General features: G+C 49.4%; 2 protein-coding genes across 3 annotated transcripts in view; one reads left to right on the forward strand and one right to left on the reverse strand.

The window, feature by feature from the left end:
- Positions 1–15,826, reverse strand: part of IQCD (IQ motif containing D) — a 43,638-nt gene extending 27,812 nt beyond the window's left edge. The window contains exon 1 of the mRNA XM_054443775.2: positions 15,804–15,826. The gene's annotated coding sequence lies outside the window, so the exon portion shown is untranslated. The remainder of the gene's footprint in view (positions 1–15,803) is intronic.
- Positions 1–21,317, forward strand: part of TPCN1 (two pore segment channel 1) — a 77,019-nt gene that overhangs the window by 2,101 nt on the left and 53,601 nt on the right. For both annotated transcript variants that reach the window (XR_008492915.2, XM_054443769.2), the window contains exons 2-3: positions 1,730–1,822; positions 3,214–3,450. Coding sequence is in view for 1 of the 2 variants with exons in the window: in XM_054443769.2 (XP_054299744.1) it covers positions 1,732–1,822; positions 3,214–3,450 (328 nt within the window). In the remaining variant the exon portion in view is untranslated. The remainder of the gene's footprint in view (positions 1–1,729; positions 1,823–3,213; positions 3,451–21,317) is intronic.

Consider the following 21,317-nt stretch of genomic DNA (forward strand, 5'->3'; position numbering starts at 1 on the left):
GGAGTGTTTTACTTATTTAGTTATTTTTAAATTTTTAGTTTATTTATTTTTTGAGATGGAGTCTCACTCTGTCGCCCAGGCTAGAGTGTAGTGGCATGATCTCAGCTCACTGCAACCTCTGCCTCCTGGGTTCAAGTGATTCTCCTGCCTCAGGCTCCCCAGTAGCTGGGATTACAGGCATGCACCACCACACCTGGCTAGTTTTTGTATTTTTAGTAGAGACCAGGTTTTGCCATGTTGGCCAGGCTGGTCTCAAACTCCTGACCTCAAGCGATCCACCTGCCTTGGCCTCAAAATGTTGGGATTACAGGCATGAGCCACCACACCTGGCTGCTCTGAGTGTTTTAAATTGGGAGTTAAGGATGAGCACTTGTACTGTATTAAAAAATACTCCTCAGTTAAAAAAAAATACTCTTTTCCCCTTCCTCGGACACCTAAATCTAAGAGAACAACTCCTATATGAAAATGATATAAAAATCATACATTTTGGAAGTATGTTTCTAACTGTTGCTGAGAGGCTGCATGGTAAAGCTGGAGTGAAAGATGTATTTTAAATCTGTTTATATGGGCAAGTATATATTGGTGATTGAAGCTAGGTGCTGCCTAAATACATGGCCCAGACTTCGAGGAATTGTAGTGTAATGGCTGGGAATACAGGTTTGGAGTCATACCGTAGAGCTGAAAGCTTGGCTTTTTTTTTTAGCTGTGGGTCCTTGGGCAGGATACGTAATCTCTCTGTGCCTGAAGTATCCACCACCCCCATCCCGTAATGGGGGGATAATAAGCCTGCCTATCTCATGGGGCTGTTAAGAACTTTCCGTTAACTTTTACTTATGAAGTGCTAGTAGGGTCCCTCATACATAGTAAGCACTCATTGAGTACTACCTATTATTATTATTTTTTTTTGAGACAAGTCTCGCTCTGTCGCCCAGGCTGGAGTGCAGTGGCGCTATCTCAGGTCACTGCAAGCTCCGCCTCCCGGGTTCACGCCTTTCTCCTGCCTCAGCCTCCTGAGCAGCTGGGACTACAGGCGCCCGCCACTACGCCTGGCTAATTTTTTGTATTTTTAGTAGAGACGGGGTTTCACAATGTTAGCCAGGATGGTATTGATCTCCTGACCTCGTGATCCTCCCACCTTGGCCTCCCAAAGTGCTGGGATTACAGGCATGAGCCACCGCGCCCGGCCGAATATTAACTATTATTTTAATGGTTTTTTTTTTGTCATTTAATTAAATTAAATTAATTTATTTATTTGAGGTGAAATCTGGCTCTGTCGCCCAGGCTGCAGTGCAGTGGCACCATCTCGGCTCACTGCAACCTCTGCCACCCGGATTCAAGTGATTCTCCTGCCTCAGCCTACAGAGTAGCTGGGATTACAGGCGCAAGCCACCACACCCAGCTAATTTTTGTATCTTTAATAGAGGCGGGGTTTCTTCATTTTGGCCAGGCTGGTCTTGAACTCCTGAGCTCAAGTGATCCACCCATCTCTGCCTCCCAAAGTGCTGGGATTACAGTTGTAAGCCACTGCACCCAGCCTTTTATTTTACTTTATTTTTTAGAGACAGGGTCTCACTCTGTTGTCCAGGCTGGACTGCAGTGGTGTGATCATAGCTCACTATAACCTCCAACTCCTGGGATCAAGTGTTTCCGCCACCTCAGCCTCCCAAGTAGCTAGGCCTACAGGCATATGCCATCATACCCAGCTAATTTAAAATTTTTTATTTTGTAGAGATGGAGTCTTGCTACATTGCCCAGGCTGGTCTTGAACTGCTAGGCTCAAGCAGTTCTCCCACCTTGACCTCCCAAAGCGCTGAGATTACAGGTGGGAGCCACTGTGCCCAGCCTATTTTTTTCTTTAAAGTCTTTACAAAACTTACAAATAAATGTAAAGAGAAGTGGAGGTAGAACAGATTAGCCCTAATCTCACTCTCCAGACAGAATTACCCTTAACTTTCCAGTATTTGTTCTTGCAGGGTTCCCTCCCTCCGTATTTTAATGCTATTATACTGTAATAATGCTTTTATTCTATTTTTATTTATTTATTTATCTTTATTTTATTTTTTTGAGACAGAGTCTCTCCCTGTCACCCAGGCTGGATGGCTCAATCTTGGCTCACTGTGACCTCTGCCTTCCGGGTTCAAGCGATTCTCCTGCCTCAGCTTCCTGAGTAGCTGGGATTACAGGCACGTGCCACCCAGCCCAGCTAATTTTTGTATTTTTAGTAGAGACGGGTTTTCACCATGTTGGCCAGACTGGTCTCGAACTCCTGACCTCATGATCCGCCCGCCTCGGCCTCCCAAAGTGCTGGGATTACAGGTGTCGGCCACCGTGTCCGGCGTAATTCTTTTATTTTTTAAGAGACAGGGTTTCACTCTGTTGCCCAAGCCAGAGTGCAGTGGTACAATCATAGCTCACTGTAGCCTTGAACTCCTGGGCTCAAGTGAGCCTCCTGCGTAGCTGGGACTACAGGTGCATGTCACCTGCCCAGCTAATTTTGTTTATTTATTTATTTTTGTATGTTAAATATTTATTTTATTTTTTTCTGTGTGTATGCTTACCCAACCGGCTTTTTTTTTTTTAATTTTTTATAGAGACAAGGTCTTGCTATATTGCCCAGGCTGGTCTCAAATTCCTGGCCTCAATTGATCTTCCCACCACAGCCTTCCAAAATGCTGGAGTTACAGATGTGAGCCACCCCACTGGCCAATTTTTTTAAAAATTGAGTTATAATTTACCATTTTATTATTTTTTAAATTAAGATATAATTTACCATTTTATTATTTATTTTGAGACAGGATCTCTGTCACTTAAGCTGGAGTGCAGTGGCATGATCTCTGCTCACTGCAGCCTCCACCTCCTGGGTTTAAGCAATTCTCATGCCTCAGTTACCGGAGTACCTGGGATTACAGGCACCTGCCACCAAGCCCAGCTAATTTTCTGTATTTTTAGTAGAGATGTGGTTTTGCTAAGTTGGCCAGGCTGGTCTTGAACTCCTGGCTGAAGTGACCCACCCACCTTGGCCTCCCAAAGTGCTGGGATTATAGGTGTGAGCCACTGCGCCTGGCCCTAGTTCACCATTTTAAAGAGTATACTTGAGTGGTTTTTATTCACGAGGTTGTGCAACCATCACCACTATCTAATTTCAGAATAGATTCATCAGTCATGGCTGTATTTTAATAATTATCTTTTGTTTTTTTAATTCCCAAACCCTAGAAGATGCCTCTAATGGAGGAGTTTCTGAGCAGCATCCCTGGCCCAGTGGCTTTGAAAGGGAGCTCAAACCAGAGACTATTTCAAGCCCTGGATATCACATCCTGAGGGCCACAGGAGAAGAGAACATGGCTGTGAGTTTGGATGACGATGTGCCGCTCATCCTGACCTTGGACGAGGGTGGCAGTGCCCCACTGGCTCCCTCCAACGGCCTGGGCCAAGAAGAGCTACCTAGCAAAAGTAAGATGGTGGGGTGGGCTGGGGGGACCCCAGCTTTTCTGTTTCAGAGGCTGAGAGGTGATAAGCACTTTGTGGTCTGATAGTAGGGGTGTGTAACTTGTTGCCTGGCCCCACGTTTGAGCCCCAAGTTCTGATACAGAAACTACTCCTGGGAGGCTGTGTGTTTCTCCTTCCACACCCCCAGCTTGGCAGTGTTTCTGGGGGCCTAGCTGCCACTCTTCGTGCCCTCATTCCCTTCTCCACTGCCTGCCTTGCACCTGAGGTACCTTGGCCTGCCTGTGGATGCTTGGCGGGGACCTCAGGCCAATGCTTTGGCTGCCTTCCCTGCCCCATTCCTTGTTTAAAAAAAGAAACAAATTTCAACACCAGCCTCCGTCTGTCCCCATCTGAAACTGTTGGCAGGAAAGCAGCACTGCCCGCGTCTCTTTGCTACATCTCAGTCCCTCCTTGCCCAGGACAGTGGGGAAGAGGGCGAGTGTTTTGTCATGATCCATTGATTTGAGGGCTTGGGGTTTTGCTTTGTCTTCCTCTGAACCAAAGCCTAGCACAAAGTGAACCCAAGTGCAGCAAGGAGGTTTAAATTTTTTAAATTTTAAGTGTGTTTCTGGCAGAATGAGAGGCCTTGAAAACCTTTCTGGTTCTCATCCCGAAGCCATTTGTTTCAGTTGCTCAGGCCTTGGGCTCAGGAGAGGCTTAAAATAACTCGCCTTTTCTGGAGGGTCCTAAGACATCGGGAAGCAGTGCTTTAGGGTCTGCTTAGCAAATGGATGTTCCACCATCTCCCGGTGCTCCCCAGCCAGGGCAGAGATGTTTGGGGCCAAGGAGAGACGAGCCAGGCTCTCCCATCTCCTTTGTCCAGGGAGAATTCAGTTGAGTTGCAGGGAGTTTGGTGGCCTCCCCTGGGAACTGATGAAGGAGAGCAGTGTTTCCAGAGATGTGAGTGTGGTGGGGAGCCCTGGCTGCCTAGAAACAGGCCTCTCTTTGCTTCACTGTGTTCACCCTCATCTAGGGTGGCAGAGTTGGATTGCCCAGGAGGATTCGAACATAAACCTGATATTTCCCCAAGTGCCACTCAGGGATGAGAAAGCAGTGGCTCTGATTTCAGACTATCTGTTTTCTTTCTGAAATCCCTTTGCAAGGCTAGGCAGTATTATCCCTATTTACAGAGGAGGAAACTATGGGTCAGAGAGGTCAAGTAACTTGTCTGAAGTCACACAGCCAGGAAATGGTTGAGCAGAGATTTGAACCCAGCATCGTCTGACTCCAGAATTCCTTCCCCTTCTCCTCTTCCTTCTTTTACTTCTTCAGCTGCTCCTCCCTCTCCTTTTTTCTTCATCACCCTTAACAAATGTGAGCACAGGCCAGGCGTGGTGGCCCCCACCTTTAATCACAGCACTTTGGGAGGCCAAGGCAGGAAGATCACTTGAGCCCAGTGACTTTGAGTTCAAGACCAACCTGGGCAACATAGCGAGACCTTGGCTGTACAAAAAAATTAAAAACTTAGCCGGGTATGGTGGTGCATGCCTGTAGTCTCAGCTACTCAGGAGGCTGAGGTGGGAGGATCGCTTGAGCCCAGGAAGATTGCAGTGGGCTATGACTGCACCACTGCACTCCAGCCTGGGCAACAGAGTAAGACCCTGTCTCAAAAAAATAAAAGGTGAGTACAGGCCTTTAGCATTTATATTATCTCCTCATATAACCTCAATATAGGGTTGTTATTATTATCTGTATTTTACAGAGGAGGAGACAGGCTCAGAGAGGTTAAGTGACTTGTCCAAGGTCACACAGCTAGTAAGCAGTAAAGCATGTCTTATCTTTCCTCCCACACCACAGTGGAAGGTGCTTTGGGGAAAGGGATGAAAGTGATTGTGGCTCAGTTTCAGCTTTAGAGAGGAATGTTGCCTAGTGAGGGAGGGTGGTTGGCCTACTAAGGGTGTGGCTTGTGTCTGGAAATAGCCAGGCTCAAGATTCTAAATGGGAATCCTGGCTGTCATCGTGAGTGTCACTTTTAAGTCCCTCCAACGTGCCCGATCTGATGGTGGGGTGTCCAGCTTTCCTGTGGGATGAGAGGGGCAAGAGAGCAACCCAGTCCTGTGTCAAGATCAGGCTTTGAACCTTGATGAATAGGAAATAGGCCAGAGACACAATAAGACTCTCCTTGGCTAGGCCACTAGCAAGGCTGCTTTTATCTTGGCAAAGTCAGTGGCTTGCTTTGGTTTGTTTCTCAAGAATAAAGAAATGTATAACTAACTGCTGGGGTCCAGGGACATTGTTTTTCCTGCACAGCACATTAGTATCTTAGTTTCTTCTCTCAGCTTCTTACTGGGTCATTTTTTAAAACCTCAATGACTTGTGGGTGTAATTCACCAAGCCTGGCTGGGAAGAAGGGTAGGACCTGTGCAAGTAAACAAGAGATTTCAGAGGAGGCCTGCTCTGCCTTAGCATAGTAGGCCTTTGATATTTCATGCTTGGATTTTGGCCTTGACCTTCTACCCCAGCGTCCCCTGTCTCTGCTGTCTGAGGAGCAGTCCTTCAGTCCTTTTTTTTGAGACAGAGTCTCGTTCTGCTACCCAGGCTGGAGTGCAGTGGCACAATCTCGGCTCACTGCAACCTCCGCCTCCCGTGTTCAAGCAATTCTCCTGCCTCAGCCTCCCAAGTAGCTGAGATTACAGGCGTGAGCCACTACACCTGGCTAATTTTTTTTGTATTTTTAGTGGAGACGGGGGTTTTACCATGTTGGCCAGGCTGGTCTCGAACTCCTGACCTCAAGTGATCCACCTGTCTCCGCCTCCCAAAGTGCTAGGATTATAGGCGTGAGCCACCGCACCCAGCCCTGAGCAGTCCATGTAAAACACAAGCCCAACCTGGTTGTTTCCTTGTTTTAAAGCTTCCTGGGACTTTCCCATCCGTCTGCGGGGGTTGGGGAGGGCAAGCTCTTCAGCTGGCAGACAAAGCCTTGCGTATTCTAGTGCCTTCTTGCTTGACCAGTCCCATTTCCTGCCTCAGTCCACAGCACCATACTGCATTTAGTTCGGTGAATCCCCTGTGCATTTTAAACCTTTCCACCTTGCTGCTTTCTCAGCCCCTTGTTTGCTCATGGCCTCCAGTTCTGTCTTGAAAATCCTGCTGATAACACCATCTCTTTGAAGCCTTCACTGAACTTCCCCTTCCTGACAGAGCTAATTACTCACTACCCTTTTCTGCTTCGGTATCTTGATTAGGCTTCCATTATTACAAGTAGATTATGGTGGGGTAATTACATGTTTAACCATCTGATCACCTACTAGGCCCTGATATCCATTCATCTTTTTTTTTTTTTTTTTTTGAGATGGAGTATCACTCTGTCGCCCAGGCTGGAGTGCAGTGGCACCATCTCAGCTCACTGCAACCTCCACCTCCCAGGTTCAAGTGATCCTCCCACCTCAGCAGCTGAGACTACAGGCATGTGTCACCACGCCCAGCAAATTTTTGTATTTTCAGTAGAGCCTCTTTCCTTGGCTCCCAAATGGTTACCTTCTTGCTGTGTCCCCGCGTGATTGTCCCTGAGTCTGTGTGTCTGTCCTCTTCTGATAAGGACACCAGTCCTATTGGATTAGGGCTCATCCATATGACCTTGTTTTACCTTAGTCACCTTTAAAGGCCCTTTCTCCAAAGACAGTCACATTCTTTCACCATGTTAGCCAGGCTGGTCTCAAATTCCTGACCTCGAGTGATCAACCCGCCTTGGCCTCCCGAAGTGCTGGGATTACAGGCATGAGCCACCATGCCTGGCCCATCCATTTATCTTTGTATCACATAGCTCAATCCCCACAGTATGCAGGTACTCAACAAATAGTGGTCAGAATCAATGTACTTGGATTTCTGGGGCCTTGCGGCTCATGGGAGTGGCAGCGTAAGGGCCCGAGTTAGAGGTGGGCAGCCTCCCTCCTGCCGCCTCTCCTCACCATTGCTTTGAGTCCCATTGCTCTCAGCACAGCTGAGTGTCCTGGTGGCTGCCATCATTGATCTTTGTCTTTGGTTGCTGTAAACCTTTGAAGTACTAAGGAGTTGGCAGAATGCAGATGCAGGCCATCTGCGGAGTTGGCAGCGACATGAGCATGGGCTACTGGGAACGAAGCAAGCTTTCTAAGGCTAAGTCACCATCAAGCCTGGCCTTTGTTTTGGCCCAGCAGCCGCTGAGGCCTTCTCAGCACTGTACCTCCACGCTCCATGTCTGCTTGGGCACCCCTAACAAAACACCCTGGACTGGTGGCTTAAATGACAGAAATCTAATTTCTCACAGGTCTGGAGGCTGGAAGTCCAAGACCAAGGTGTCAGCAGGTTTGGTTTCTTGCGAAGCCTCTTTCCTTGGCTCGCAAATGGTTGCCTTCTTGCTGTGTCCCCACGTGATTGTCCCTGAGTCTGTGTGTCTGTCCTTTTCAGATAAGGACACCAGTCCTATTGGACTAGGGCTCATCCATATGACCTTGTTTTACCTTAATCACCTTTAAAGGCCCTTTCTCCAAAGACAGTCACATTCTGAGCTACTGGGGGTTAGGACTTCAGCCTGTGAATTTGACGGGGACACAGTTCAGGCCATCACACTCCTACCCCTTCTTCAGAGGCAGGGGCCGAGGAATCTGGCTGTGCTGCCTGTGACCTTTAACCCTATGTGAGGGCCTTATCCCTGCAGGAAACTGGAGGGTTTGGGTTTTTCTCCTTATATGGGCAATTGTGGATTTAATCCAAGACTCAGACATCTTTGGGCTCTAAGCGCGGCTGCTGCAGTGCTAATGAATGACTCACAGGCAGCATGGTGTCAGGTTGATAAAGGAGGCAGGTATGAGCAGAGGTATTTAAAGCCTGGAAACTAGGAATAACCTTGAAAACAGTCAGCGGGGCCGCTGTTAGAGCGGTGTAGAGACAGACCACAGTCCACACCGCGTGGCAGGCGGTGGTCTCACCCACTGCATTCAGGGAATCAGGACGAGTCTGAATGTAGTGGGCAGTCCAAGGAATTTCCCAGGGTAACAACTCTGGTCACACTCAGCTCTGCCTTCTCCCTGCCTTTAAAGCCAGCCGCTGCCTAAGATGGGCAGGACCATGTGCATTTTCTGAGTGAAGGAAGGATTGGGCTCGCGGGGGCTGGCTGAGGTCTGAGCAGGATGCTCGGTCTCTGCTTTGGTGCCGGGTTGTTCATGGTTTTCAGGTGACAGGTCCTGCAGCTAAGGCCCAAGGTCACAGCGCAGAGAGCTGCCCTCTCCCTCCTTCACGCTGATGCCTGGCACACCATCGGGAGTTCCCTAGGACACAGTGCAGCCTCAGCAATGTGGAGGATCCCTGCCCCCTGGCAGGGGCCCCCATGTGGCACCCTGGTCCCCTTTTCAGGGTCTTCATGCAGCCAGGGCGAGTTGGCACCAGGCTCAGTCAAGGTGGGCCAGAGCTGTTGGCCTCAGGGCTGCCGTAGTCAGGAGGAGTTGGGAGAGATCCTCGCCGGCTGGCACCAGAGGATAATCCACCCCGAGGCATGCGCTTCATCACTGATGTTTGTGCCGTGGCTCTGCCTCTGACCAGATGGCCCCAGCATACTTGCCAAAGAGTGAAGAAGCCCAAGGGGCTTGCACAGCTTTTGTCACTTGTGATACCATGGTGAGTGGAGTGGTTGAGCTGAGTATAGTGCTTAGCTCCTCCAAGCCTCAGCCTGCTCATCTGTAGAATGTGACCATGATGGCATCCACCAGTAGAGTCGTTGCGGGGGATTGACTGAGATCATGTGTGTGATCACATGGTCAGTGCTCAGCCGGTCATAGGCGTTTTTATCATGGCAGAAACTGGGCTTCCTTGGAATATCCTCCATGAGCAGAGGTCCTGAACCCAGGCCACGATTCAGATCCTTCTTGCCTCACTCCTGGCACAGCAGGTGGCCCCTGCCGAGCTGGGACGCCTCCGTGTAGCAGCTGGAGACCAAGCAGCAATTAGATTTTCACAGGCTCCCACTGAGCTTGGGCATTTGGCTCCGCTGGAGTCATTCCCCTGGCTTTTTCAGGGCCTCACCAAGGCAGAGCGTCGGGTGTCACCAGACCAGCAGTGGTGCCAATTAAAATGAGTAAGCATCCAGCATGCTGGGCGGGAGCCTTGCAGCGGAGCCTTGGAGCTTTCACTTCCTCAGCCCTCCACGTCTTCATGGGGGGGATCCTGTCTGTTGCCTCAGGCCCCCTGCCATGAGATGCCGTCTCTTCCCGTCCGTCTTTCCCCGCACACAAGACGCTGCCGCTCTAAATGGCAGTCGTGGCAGCTGGGTGCGGGCTGGAGCACCTGCCGCGCTCCTCCCCACTCGCCTGGGGGAGGGCTGAGTTCACGTTTGCTCTGAGAGCGCTTCATGAGCCAGAACCGTGAACTTCTCAGCTTCCCCATCGGGGAGGCAATATGGGAGGGCTTGGATGGCTCACAGCAGTGTGCCGCTGGGGGCATCTGGTTGCAGTGCCCTCTGCGGGGAGGTTTCAAATGACAGCAAGGTAGCCCAGGAACAAACCTGGAGTGACGTCAGTCTTGAGACAGACCCCACACCGCCTTCCTGCTCCAGGAGCCCCGGGTGGCTGGCTCTCCATTCTTGCCCTTGGCTAGAGTGAATCCTCTGGTTCGGACATCCTCTGACTGTCACCCTTCTCCCCGCTGTCAGGTATGCCTGGGGAGAGGATGTGCCTGGGTCAGGGTATGTGCAGTCATAATCATGGCCTGTGGGTGTTGAGCCCTTGCCGTGTGTCAGGTGGTATCCAAAGCATTTTTGTGCTGCTGTCTGTCATTTGGTCCTCCCTCCCAGCAGATTTGGGAGGCTGTTACTTTCAATATCATCTTAGAGAAGAGGAAACGGAGGCTCTCAGAGGTTGAAACTTATCCAAGGTCACAAAGCCACTTTGACTTCCTTTGAACCCATGTCTACTGACCCCAGAACCAGTCTCTTACCTAGTATGCCCCCCTCCGTGAGGTAGAGCTCTGTGGAAGAGGTAGCATTTTAGGCTGAATTTCTTTCTTTCCCAAAAGGAAGTTGGTTTCTATCTTTATCCTTTTTTTAAATTAAACTTTTATTTCCTCCAAGGCAATTATTCTAAATGGAGTTCCATACCTGGAGCTCCCTTTCATATTGTAAAAATAGCACCACTGATGGTGTTTCGTAGTGAAGCTGTGTTGGATCATCCCAGAGAAGCTCTGAGACAGGGCAAGTGAACACCAGACCACAAAGGACAGCTACGCTCTCACCATCTGCGGAAACGTAGGCTTTTCCCCCGTGCACACCTTTCCCTGATTCTTCCTCTGCATAGAGACATTTGGCTACTTTTTCCATCATGGCGGTTAGAACAAGAAAATTTGGGCGGAAAGTGGGAGTTCTCAGGAGCCAAGATTTGGGCCTGGGAAAGGAAGGATGAAGAGGAGCAATTTGGAGCAGGGCATGAGGTTAGACTCCCAAGGCCAGGTGGGCTTGCTGAGGGCAGTGACCCTCTGAGGTTGTTGACTCCCAGTGGCAGGTGACCCCGTATCGGGACTTGCCTGGTAGAAGTCTCTGGACTGAGCTGGATAACCAAATTGGGACCATTGGTGCTTGTGTTGCCTTTTGTACCGGGTACCCTTTACGCCTTGTTTGCTTTTTGTTGGAGATATTTATCTCCTTGTAAAAAGTGCAGTTCTTTCCCTGCCCCAGTCATGAGGCTCTGGCTCAGAGGAGGTATAAGATCGTAGCATAAAATTTGAGAGCTGGGCCGCCCTGGGGCCTGCCGGGCCAGGGGCTTGCTGGGATCAGTGTGCACTCTCTGAAGGGACAACTGTGACTTACTCTGGCTAATCAGTGTCGTGTAGGATCACAGGCTGATTGCTAGCACATTTGCCAGTTTTTCAAAAGAAATTAGAACCTATATTTTTAATCAAAAGTCTTTTGATTTGCAAATAGTGGCAACCAATTCATATATGTCTTCAATGTAGCCAGCCGAGTGAAATCTGGTCAGTAGGCTGCCCCTGCTCTCTCCGACATAGAACATACCGATTCACCCTTTGTTTTCTGTTCAGAGCAGACTACTTCAAATTAAGGAAAAGAGTACAAAACCAACAACAAACTCTCCATGGCCCCTGAGGTTATCTTCCTCTTCCAGTGTCTTCCAGTGGGAATCAGAACAGGTCAGGCAGTCTCCTCTTTGCCACTAAATGCTTTGCCCAAAGAAAGACCAGATTTCATTTGGCTTTGGGATCAAAGCTGGGGCTGGAGGGTGGAGGTGTCAAGCCAGGCCAGGCAAAGGGAGATTTGAAGCCAGAACAGGTGGGCGCATCTTTCCGGAAATGCTGCATCATTCTTTCTTGGTGACTCTTTTCTTCTTTGTTATGGTTCACATGAGTCTATGGAGTGCTCATTCTACATTCTTCCTTCTTATCTTCATCCTATGCAACTTCAGACCGCCACCTTTTTTAAAAGTGATTTGATTTGGGCTGTGACCTTTTTTTATTGTCGTTGGCTTTGACTTTGAAATGTGTAATAAAGATTCGAGTGAGCATTAGAAGTTTTTTTCAAAGTAGTGGTTTAAAAAAAAAAAGAAAAAAAACAGTGGTTTAATAGCTGGTCATCTTTTTTCCTTAAATCGTCACTTTCTTGTCAACTGAAAAACTAAGTCGAGTTATTAAAATGGCCGCACATTTAGGACTTAGAACAGCTGCCCTGAAAGTTAGAAGAAGTGCGTCAAGTTTAGTTACAGCTTGGTCTGGTTGGCAGTGAGATGAGTATAGAACATGCTGCTTTTGTGGTGTATAACTCTAGAAGGGTTTAGGGGAGGTGGGCATGGCTTGCCAAGAAGGTGGAAGATGGGGGCAGGAGGAGATGGCGTGCTTCCTCTTGGTGAGGGGTTGGGGTAGCGTCCAGATTGGCTTTAGAGATCGGATTAAGCTTGAGTGTGGTGAGTGTCTAAGGAGATGAACAGGAAGTGAAAGACTCTCCCAGAAGAAAGGAACAGGGGAGGAAAGGTATACATGTGCTGGAGTGGGTGGCATCTGAGTCAGAGGGTTGGGGAGAAAGGTTGTATCCAAATCTTGAGGGTCTCCTTGCCTGCACTCCTAGAGCCATACTGAAGAGGAGCTGGACCTTCATCCTGGGGTGGCGGAAAACCCCGGGCACTTTAAGCAGGGGAATGACCATTGTTTTTCAGGGGAGTGTCTGAACATTCATTCATGCTGCCCTGGCAAGAGCAGTTGGCAATGATGGCAAGACCAGGCAGTGTGGAGGTGGCCCAGGGACACGGGGTGCCTGCTGTGGTTTGCCTGAACTGTGTTTTAAGAGGCTGCATAACCAAGCAGTTGCTGTGCACATACAGCTTGGCATCTGAGTCTGCCACTCCCCGGCACCCCATGTTTGTTACCTGCCTGGTGCCTGTAGGCATTTGAGTTTGTAGCCTCTGGTTGAATTCTGACGATACAGCCCTTTGGCTGAAGACCACGCAGCTCAGCCAGGGGAGTAGCAGAAGATCAACTATGGACAGGTGTGACTTAGGAAGAGATGGGAGTTTGGGGTGCTGGGGAGAGCGACCGAACATCCCAGGGAGGGGAAATGGCATAGGCTGAAGTAAGGAGGGGGGTTGCGGTGAGTCGAGATTGCCACTGCACTCCAGCCTGCATGGGTGACAGAGCAAGACCCTGTCTCAAAAAGAAAAAAAAAAAAGTAGGAACTCTTCTGAGACTCACACCCTGGACGGGCCCAGAGACTAGCTTGCTGGGGGCAGATTGGATTTGGGTGTGGTTACATGCACTCTGGGGTCAGACCCACTGAGTTTGAATCCAGCCCTGCCTTCTCCTGCTGGGACTTTGGGCAGATGATGTAACCTCTCTAAGCTTTGATTTCCTCATCCGTAAAATGACACTAATATTAGTATTACCTTTTAGGACTGTTCTGAGGTTTATACAAGATAGCATGCCTCACACAACTAGCACAGTGCCTGGCTTATACAGAATGAGCATTGGGTGGATGTCAGCCATTATAATTAGGGTCAGGGGTCAGAGCAGGCATATCTGTTTTATGGAGTGCCTAAAATGCTGATGGCAGGAGTTTGGACCTGGTTGAGTTGGGCATGGGAGCTGCTAAATGTGTTTGGGCCAGAAAGTACGTGATGACAGAGCATCTTCCTGCTGACATCTTGCCAGCTTGGGATGCTGTCTCTAGCCACCTTGATAAGCCCTGAGCTTAGAAACCCTGGGGTGGGGCAGCCCTGAATAGGGGTTACTTTTCCCTCTGGAGATTGAGAGGTGGATGGAGAGGAAACTGCCAGGCTATTCTGCAGTAGTAGGAGCCAGATTTGGCATTTTTCTCTCTGTGTCTGTCTCCCTGACCAGTCACTGAACTTCCCCAGGTCCCGGAAGCTCAGCTCAGTAGCTCAGTTCCTACTTCTTTTTTTTTTTTTTTTCTTGAGTCAGAGTCTTGCTCTGTTGCCTAGGCTGCAGTGCAGTGGCACAGTCTCGGCTCACTGCAACCTCCGCCTTCCGAGTTCAAGCAATTCTAGTGCCCCAGCCTCCCCAGTAGCTGGGATTACAGGTGTGCACCACCACACCCTGTTAATTTTTTTGTATTTTTAGTAGAGACGGGGTTTCACTGCATTGGCCAGGCTGGTCTCAAACTCCTGACCTCAAGTGATCTGCCCACCTCGGCCTCCCAAGGTGCTGGGATTACAGGCGTGAGCCACCATGCCTGGCCAGTCCCTACTTCTTAAAAGGCACTCAGGAAGCATCTGGACAATGCTGAACAGATGAGGACTTTCATAGGCTCACCTGGCCTGGGGTCTGGCCCAGGAGGGTGCTCTTTGATGAGAAACATCCCAGCGGTATTGGGCATGGAGGAAGCAGCTAGTGAAAGAAAAGCAGAGCTGATGGGAGGAAGATGTTTGACTGTGCCCAGCCCTGCCACATATCTCCCACTTTGCCCTCCCTAATCCCACCACACCCAGCTCTTAGGATCAGAAAGTACGTTGAAGTTCTAGGGCCACTCTCCTGAATAAAAAAAGTGTGGCTTCTGTTTCCGGCAGATAAGTTCCTGCTTTGTTCCAGTGCACTGACACAGTCCCCTGAACAACCCTTCTAGGGTTGATCAGGAAGTTCTTAGTCTGTTCAGACGGCAGCCTACCTCTCATTTTATCATCCTCCTTCACGATAAAGCCCTGATGTTCTGCCTTTCCCACTTAGTAGAGAAACCTATCCTCATAGCCACACTTCCGGTATTGAGGAATTGGCATCTTGGAATACAGCTTGGGTATTTGGATGACAAATTATTAAATATATTCTGATCTCTTTGCCCACATATTTTAGCTGTAGAAGCAAGCAGAGAGCATCATGTTACTGCAGCAGCAGTGCCACTTTTTTTTTTCCTTAAAAAACATGATTTAGGGGTTCGGGGAACCTCCTGGTTTTGGTGGCTTCCTGCTTCAGCAGCATTTGGAAGACTTGCAGATATCTAGACTTGCAGATATGTCCTGTGAGTGCCACGTGGGTGTGACCCCTGCTCCTTGGCCTGGCGGCAATCCGGTAGCTGTGTATTAGAGTGTCCTTTTTGCTACCTTAAATGACCAAGTCTTCCCCAGAGCCATTCTTGCTATCTCTTGCTATCCACCTGCCTCGGCCTCCCAAAGTGCTGAGATTACAGGCGTGAGCCACCACACCTGGCCCTTCCTGTTTATTTAGCTGAAGGCCTTGAGAGCGTTCCCTAACCCTTGAGGATAGTGGTTGTGTTTCCACAGCCTCTTATTCTCGAGGTATGCTGTTTACACCTCTTTCTCTGCTCTTCACTGCACAGAGACCCACTCGCTCCCCAGCACCGGGATATAATCGATTTGATGATTGAATCAGAGTTTGCTTTGTGCCATGATGGATTGTGAGAAAATGGCGTTTTGATGAATTAGGTAATTTAAAATACGGGTGGGAGCCAGGTGCAGTGGTTCACCCTGTAATCTTAGCACTTTGGGAGACCAAGGCAAGAGGATCGCTTGAGGCCAGGAATTCGAGACCAGCTTGGACAACATAGTGAGACCCCATCTCTAAAAAGAAGTTAAAAAAAATTAGCCAGGTGTGGTGGTGCACACCTGTAGTCTCAGCTCCTTGAGAGGCTGAGGCATGAGGATTGCTTGAGCCCAGGAGTCTGAGGCTGCAGTGAGCCATGATCACACTACTGCACTCCAGCCTGGGCAAAGAGTAAGACCCTGTCTCTAGAAATACATATATACATATATATTTCAAAATAAAATATAGGTGGGAGGGCTAAGTTTGGCAAAGAATCCTTTCATAGTATGAATAATACCCATTCTGTTCATCCAGCATCAAGCAGGGTTTTGTGAATCCTGCTCCCCCCAGCTAGGGCTTACCTCGTTTGCCAGTTTCTTTCTTGTGTCTCCCTGATGCCTGTTTGAGATGACTGGGCAGCGCAGGCCGGGAAGGTGGAGGCCTAACCCAGTGTAATGCCTGGGTGTTACTGGCTGTTGTTTTAGATGCTGATGTTTTACACAGCTGTGCCTCTTCCTGGTAGAACAAGTTTTGCAAAGGCAGGGACCATGTCTCTTCCACACATACTCTGGGCACAATAATAGACATAATAGAAGTTGCATATCTGGGAGTGAGTCACCGGTTTCCAAAAACATCCAGGGTCCCAGGTGACTGTCACAGCTAAATCAGCCCCTGGAGCCACTGGGGGATGACAAGGAGACTCATTCACGTGTGATCAGATCAGAAGTAGCCCAGCAGGGCATGGCGTTGCTGCCCCTAGGAACAGCCTACTTTTTGGATGTTTGGGTCTCTGCTTCCAGCTTCGAACTCCCCAGGAGCCCACACATGTCCTGTAATAGCCATATTAGCCCCGGGTGCTCAATCCCAACCTTCCTTCCATCTGAGCTTCCCCGTCGCCGCCCTACCATTTGTAGACTGCCTGTCTCTCTTTTTTATCTCTCTTTTTGTTAGATTGGGATTTTATTATTATTTTTTCCTAATTCTTTCAGCGCTTACTGAAAACCAGCTTGGGCAGAGCAACCTGTGCTTAGTGCTGGCTAATGGCTTGGAGCTGCTCCAAGCTGCCGGCTGCGCTGCCTTTCACTTGTGGGTGGTCGTCGACAAGCGTGATGTCTTCTGTCTGTGACTCTCGAGGGGCCTCTCTTCTTGCGGGCTCAGCTGTTCACACTCGGCTGGCCTGCCTGGTTGTTTGGAATTGCAGTTTTTACTCTAGCTACCTAGAGCCAGTCTGGTAGCTTCAACAGGGCGCAGATTTTATGAGTGCTAAAGTCCACTCAGCCTCCAGCCTAGTTGGCCCATTTGATTTTGTTGCATGTTGTTTTTTGCTATTTCCTCTTGGAGACCAGACACCATCCAGAGTATATGGGGACACAGAAGTCTAGAAATGGAGGTGGCTTGGAAGATTCTTAGGCTGTGATGAATGTGTGTCTGTTGAGGAGTGATGGTACCTGCTGGTGTCTACAACGGTTGAACATTTTCTGAGTGTTGCTCAGTCTGCAAAGGATGGGGTTGAATTTCTGGCATCGTCTCTTGATAGCTGAACATCCTTGAATGAGGAGCTAAGCTCGTTTTTTCTTAAGTTGCAGTTTCTTCATCCGTAAAATCAGTATATGATGTCTACAGTCAGAGTCTCAGCCCATGAGTAGGTAATTGAAGGACTTTCTTCATTGAGGATGTGAACCTTTCCTCCGTTCTCACATTCTTCCGGTTCCTCTTAAGGGATGTGAGTTGGTAGTCTGCATTTTCTTAAGTGTTGTAGCAGTTGAGGGACAGTAGTTAACTTCCTTGAGTACCATTCCTGTTGTGTTGCAGGGAGAATTAAAAATCAAGCAGCTCAATCTCCTGCTCATTCCTTTTTTTTTTTTCTTTTTTTTTGGAGATAGTGTCTCACTCTCACCCAGGCTGGAATGCAGAGGCACAATTTCGGCTCACTGCAATCTCGGCTTCCCAGGTTCAAGTGATTCTCCTGCCTCAGCTTCCCGAGTAGCTGGGATTACAGGCATCCACCATCATGCCTGGCTAATTTTTGTATTTTTGTAGAGATGGGGTTTCACCATGTTGGCCAGGCTGGTCTTGAACTTCTGACCTCAGGTGATCCGCCCACTTCAGCCTCCCAAAGTGCTGGGATAACAGGCATGAGCCACCACTCCTGGCCACTCCTGCTCATTCTTTAGGGTGGCTTCTTGATTTCCATTGTATTTTCCTTTATTCACAATGCTCCTTTTGGGCTGCCTTCCCCACCAACAGAAAGGGAAACTGAAGCAAAAGGAAGGGAAGGCTGAAAGCAGTGCCTGGCCATTGACTGCATAGGAATTCAGGGCCCTGGAGAAGTGGCAGGCCTAGGCCATCAAGCTGCCTGTGGGATGTAGCTGTCCCCCAGCTGTCACTTCCCCAAGGTGCCCGTGCTTGCTTCATGGCCGCCTCACCCCTTGTTGCTCTTCTTCTGAACAAAGCCGCCTGCAGCAGCAGCAGCAGATCCAGGTGCTGGGGCGTGGCCAGTGTTCATGGAAGCCGGGTCCAGCCAGCCCCCAGGTGTTTCTGGTTAAGGACTAGAGAGGACCTTTGATCTGTGCTGAGTGGATGCCATCAGCTGACACATCAGTAGCCGTCATGCAGCTTGAGTCTCAAGCCAAACTTGTTCTTCCGAGCACTGGCTTTCTGCTGTCCTCTTGCAGGGGAACCAGAGCGCACCCGTGCACAGTGAAAAATGCCTTTAATCTCCATTTGCTCTTCTCCGGCTCCCTTCCCTGTCCCTGGGTGTTTCGCAATTAGCATTTCAGATGCTTCCAAGTGAATATGGAACAGATGTTCGCACAGGTGCTGTACTCTTCACTGGGTAAACAGTGGCGTTTGCATGCCTCTGCGCGTGTGTGTGTGTGTGTGTGTGTGTGTGTATGAGACAGCAGGAAGCATAGGGCCTTTACAAATGTTTTTTAAAGCATCTGAAACACTTTACACATGATGGGTACTCAATAAATACTTTGTGAGTGAGTGAGCAGTGGCAGGGAAAGCTCTTTGTTTCATAATAAACCCAGTGGCATGAGAGCAGGAAGTACAATTCCAAGTTGGGTCTTGAAATTCATGGACTAAAGAAGAAGTCATGTCCTGCCTCACCAAGAAATTACCCGTGGACATCTGGCAAACCATGGGGCATGCTGTAGGGACAAGACACAGTTCTCCATCTCAGGAAGGAGGATTAGACAATAAAAATGACCATGGCGGCCCCTGGCAATTTAATCTGCCTCATGAACACGAGCTGGCCATGGCTGCGCTGGGAAAAGGAACTTGCGGTTTTGCCCATGCAGAATGTTTGCAGATGGGTTAGGGAGTTAGCCAGGACTGACCTCCTTGGCTGTGTCTTTCCAAGTAGCACACTTGGTCAGGTTGCTCCACACTGTTAGTCCCCAGTGGCTGAAGTCCAGGCCCTCAGCATGGCTTTCCGCCTGGCCTACACCCCCAGCCTTGCGGAAACAGTGGAGGGAAAGGTGAAGGCTTGGCTGCCCATCGTTTCCTCCCTCTGTGACCTTGGGCAAGTCACTCAGCTTCTCTGGGCCTTAGTTTCCCCCTCTGTAAACTGGTGATAATAATCAAGTCTTGTTTGTAGGGCCTTTGTACACTTAGAAGAATTAATTAACGTAAAGCCCTTACGACCATGTCTGGTGTGTGGTAAGTACTGAGTGTGAGTCGTGGCTGTTACCTTTGCCCACTGCGTCATCCTGGTCACTGGTCTCTGGCACTTTAAGCTTCAGAATTGCAGAACCCTCTGCAGTTTCCCAGACGTGCCCTGCTGTTCAAGTCTCTGTGCTCTCTGAATGACCATCCTTGTTTCTGGAATGTGCCACTCACCCCATCCCCATCCACCCTGTGAATACCTCCTCATCCCTCATCCTTGAAATGCCAGCCCTGGCATCCCCCTGAGTTCCTCCCTGCCATTGGCCACCAGCCCCCATGGAGGGCCCTTGTCATCCCAGCCCGTTTTAGATCTCAGTGCACCAGAGTCATGATCCTTCATCACCTACTGATGGAGAGTTCCGTGAGGGCGAGGGCCATGGTTTCACCTTTTCTAATCCAACACCTAGCACAATGCCTGGTATACAGTAAGTGCTGAATAAATGTCTCCTCAAATTAAACCATATGTGTTTGCATATAGGTGGTCAGTCTTTTAAAACTACATCTGGCCGGGTGCGGTGCCTCACACCTGTAATCCCAGCATTTTGGGAGGCTGAGGTGGGATCACTTGATGTCAGGAGTTCAAGACCAGCCTGGCCAACATGGTGAAACCCCATCTCTACTAAAAATACAAAAATTAGCCGGGCCTGATGGCGGGCGCCTGTATTCCCAGCTATTCGGGAGACTGAGGCACAAGAATCACTTGAACCTGGGAGATGGAGGTTGCAGTGAGCCGAGATCGTGCCATTGCACTCTAGCCTGGACGACAGAGCGGGACGCTGTCTCAAAAAATATATATATATACTACATCCTCCCTTTTTCTCCCCCAAATTACCATGTGATTTATTAAGACTAGAGGCCAGGCACAGACTCATGCCTGTAATCCCACTCCATGGGAAAGCATGGCTCATCCCTATAATCCCAGCACTTTGGGAGGCCAAGGTGGGTGGATCACCTGAGGTCAGGATTTCGAGACCAGCCTGGCCAACATGATGAAACCCCGTCTCTACTAAAAACACAAAAAATTAGCTGGGTGTGGTGGTGGGCGCCTATAATCCCAGCTACTCAGGAGGCTGAGGCAGGAGAATCACTTGAATTTGAAAGGCGGTGGTTGCAGTGAGCCGAGATTGTGCCACTGCGCTCCAGCCTGAGCAACAAGAGTGAGACTCCATCTCAAAAAAAATAATAATAATAATAAAAATAAAAAATAAAAAAAGATTAGAAAGATGTTCTCAAGGCAATGTTTGCAACCTTAGGATGTCTGCTGTGTGTTCCTCATGTGAACAGTTAGGAAGTGGGCATTTCAGACTGCAGTCACTGCCCCCGATGATTTTGATGTGCTCATTTCCCAGCCCCTCTCCCTGCCTACATTCTCCTCTGTCCCCTAACTCCCAAGAGCCTGTTTCTGATCTGCACCCCTCCTGCCTTTCCATGTCTTTCACACCCTGTTTATAGCACTGCTCTCCGCTTCCTTGCCACATCCCCTGCCAGTTCCAGGCTCCCTGGGCCTGGCCTCATGGATGACAGTGAATCCCTCTGGACTTGGCCACTTAGGTCCCTGTCAGGTGGCCGGAAACAGAGTTGGAGGAGACACAGGGCGTTATCCTGACCACTTTCACACCAGAGTCCCTCCCTCTAGAACAGGGCTTGACCTGTGGTACTGCCCCATTGAGCCTTTCTTTTTCCCTTTCCTCCTTTGGCTTAAGCCTTTGGCAGGACAGATTTTGGGCTGGAGGCCAGCAATTCAACTGGGAGGGCTCTGTGCCAGTTCTTGCCTTTCTGGAGGTCGGTACATTTGCCCAGGGCTCTGCTTGGGTTTGGAGCCTTTACTAACGTGTGTCGATAATGCGGGTCCACCTTCCACACCATCTTGTAACCAATTATCAGAAAGAGAAGACCTGAGCAGGGGGATGTGCATTTTGCTTTCTTTCGGCGTAGCATCTCATGCTAGATTTTTATCTGGGGGCCTTTGAAGAGCCAGCCGGCACAGAAGCATGGTGGCGACGCTGTGCCTGGAAAACTCATCAGTGTCACTCTGGTTTATTTTCCTCTCTTCTTTGAGCTCTTTCCCATGGTGTGGGGCTCTCAGTGACAACTGGCAAGCGGCGGGGTGGTTGCTCGTTGTCATTCTGGTAGGCGCTGGTTTCCGGAGGGCTCCGAGTGCTTTGTGGGTATTCGCATTTGTTTCTGAGATGCCCGGAGCACGG

Source organism: Pongo pygmaeus, chromosome 10, assembly GCF_028885625.2.
Source record: "Pongo pygmaeus isolate AG05252 chromosome 10, NHGRI_mPonPyg2-v2.0_pri, whole genome shotgun sequence".
In the NCBI taxonomy this organism is placed as follows: domain Eukaryota; kingdom Metazoa; phylum Chordata; class Mammalia; order Primates; family Hominidae; genus Pongo; species Pongo pygmaeus.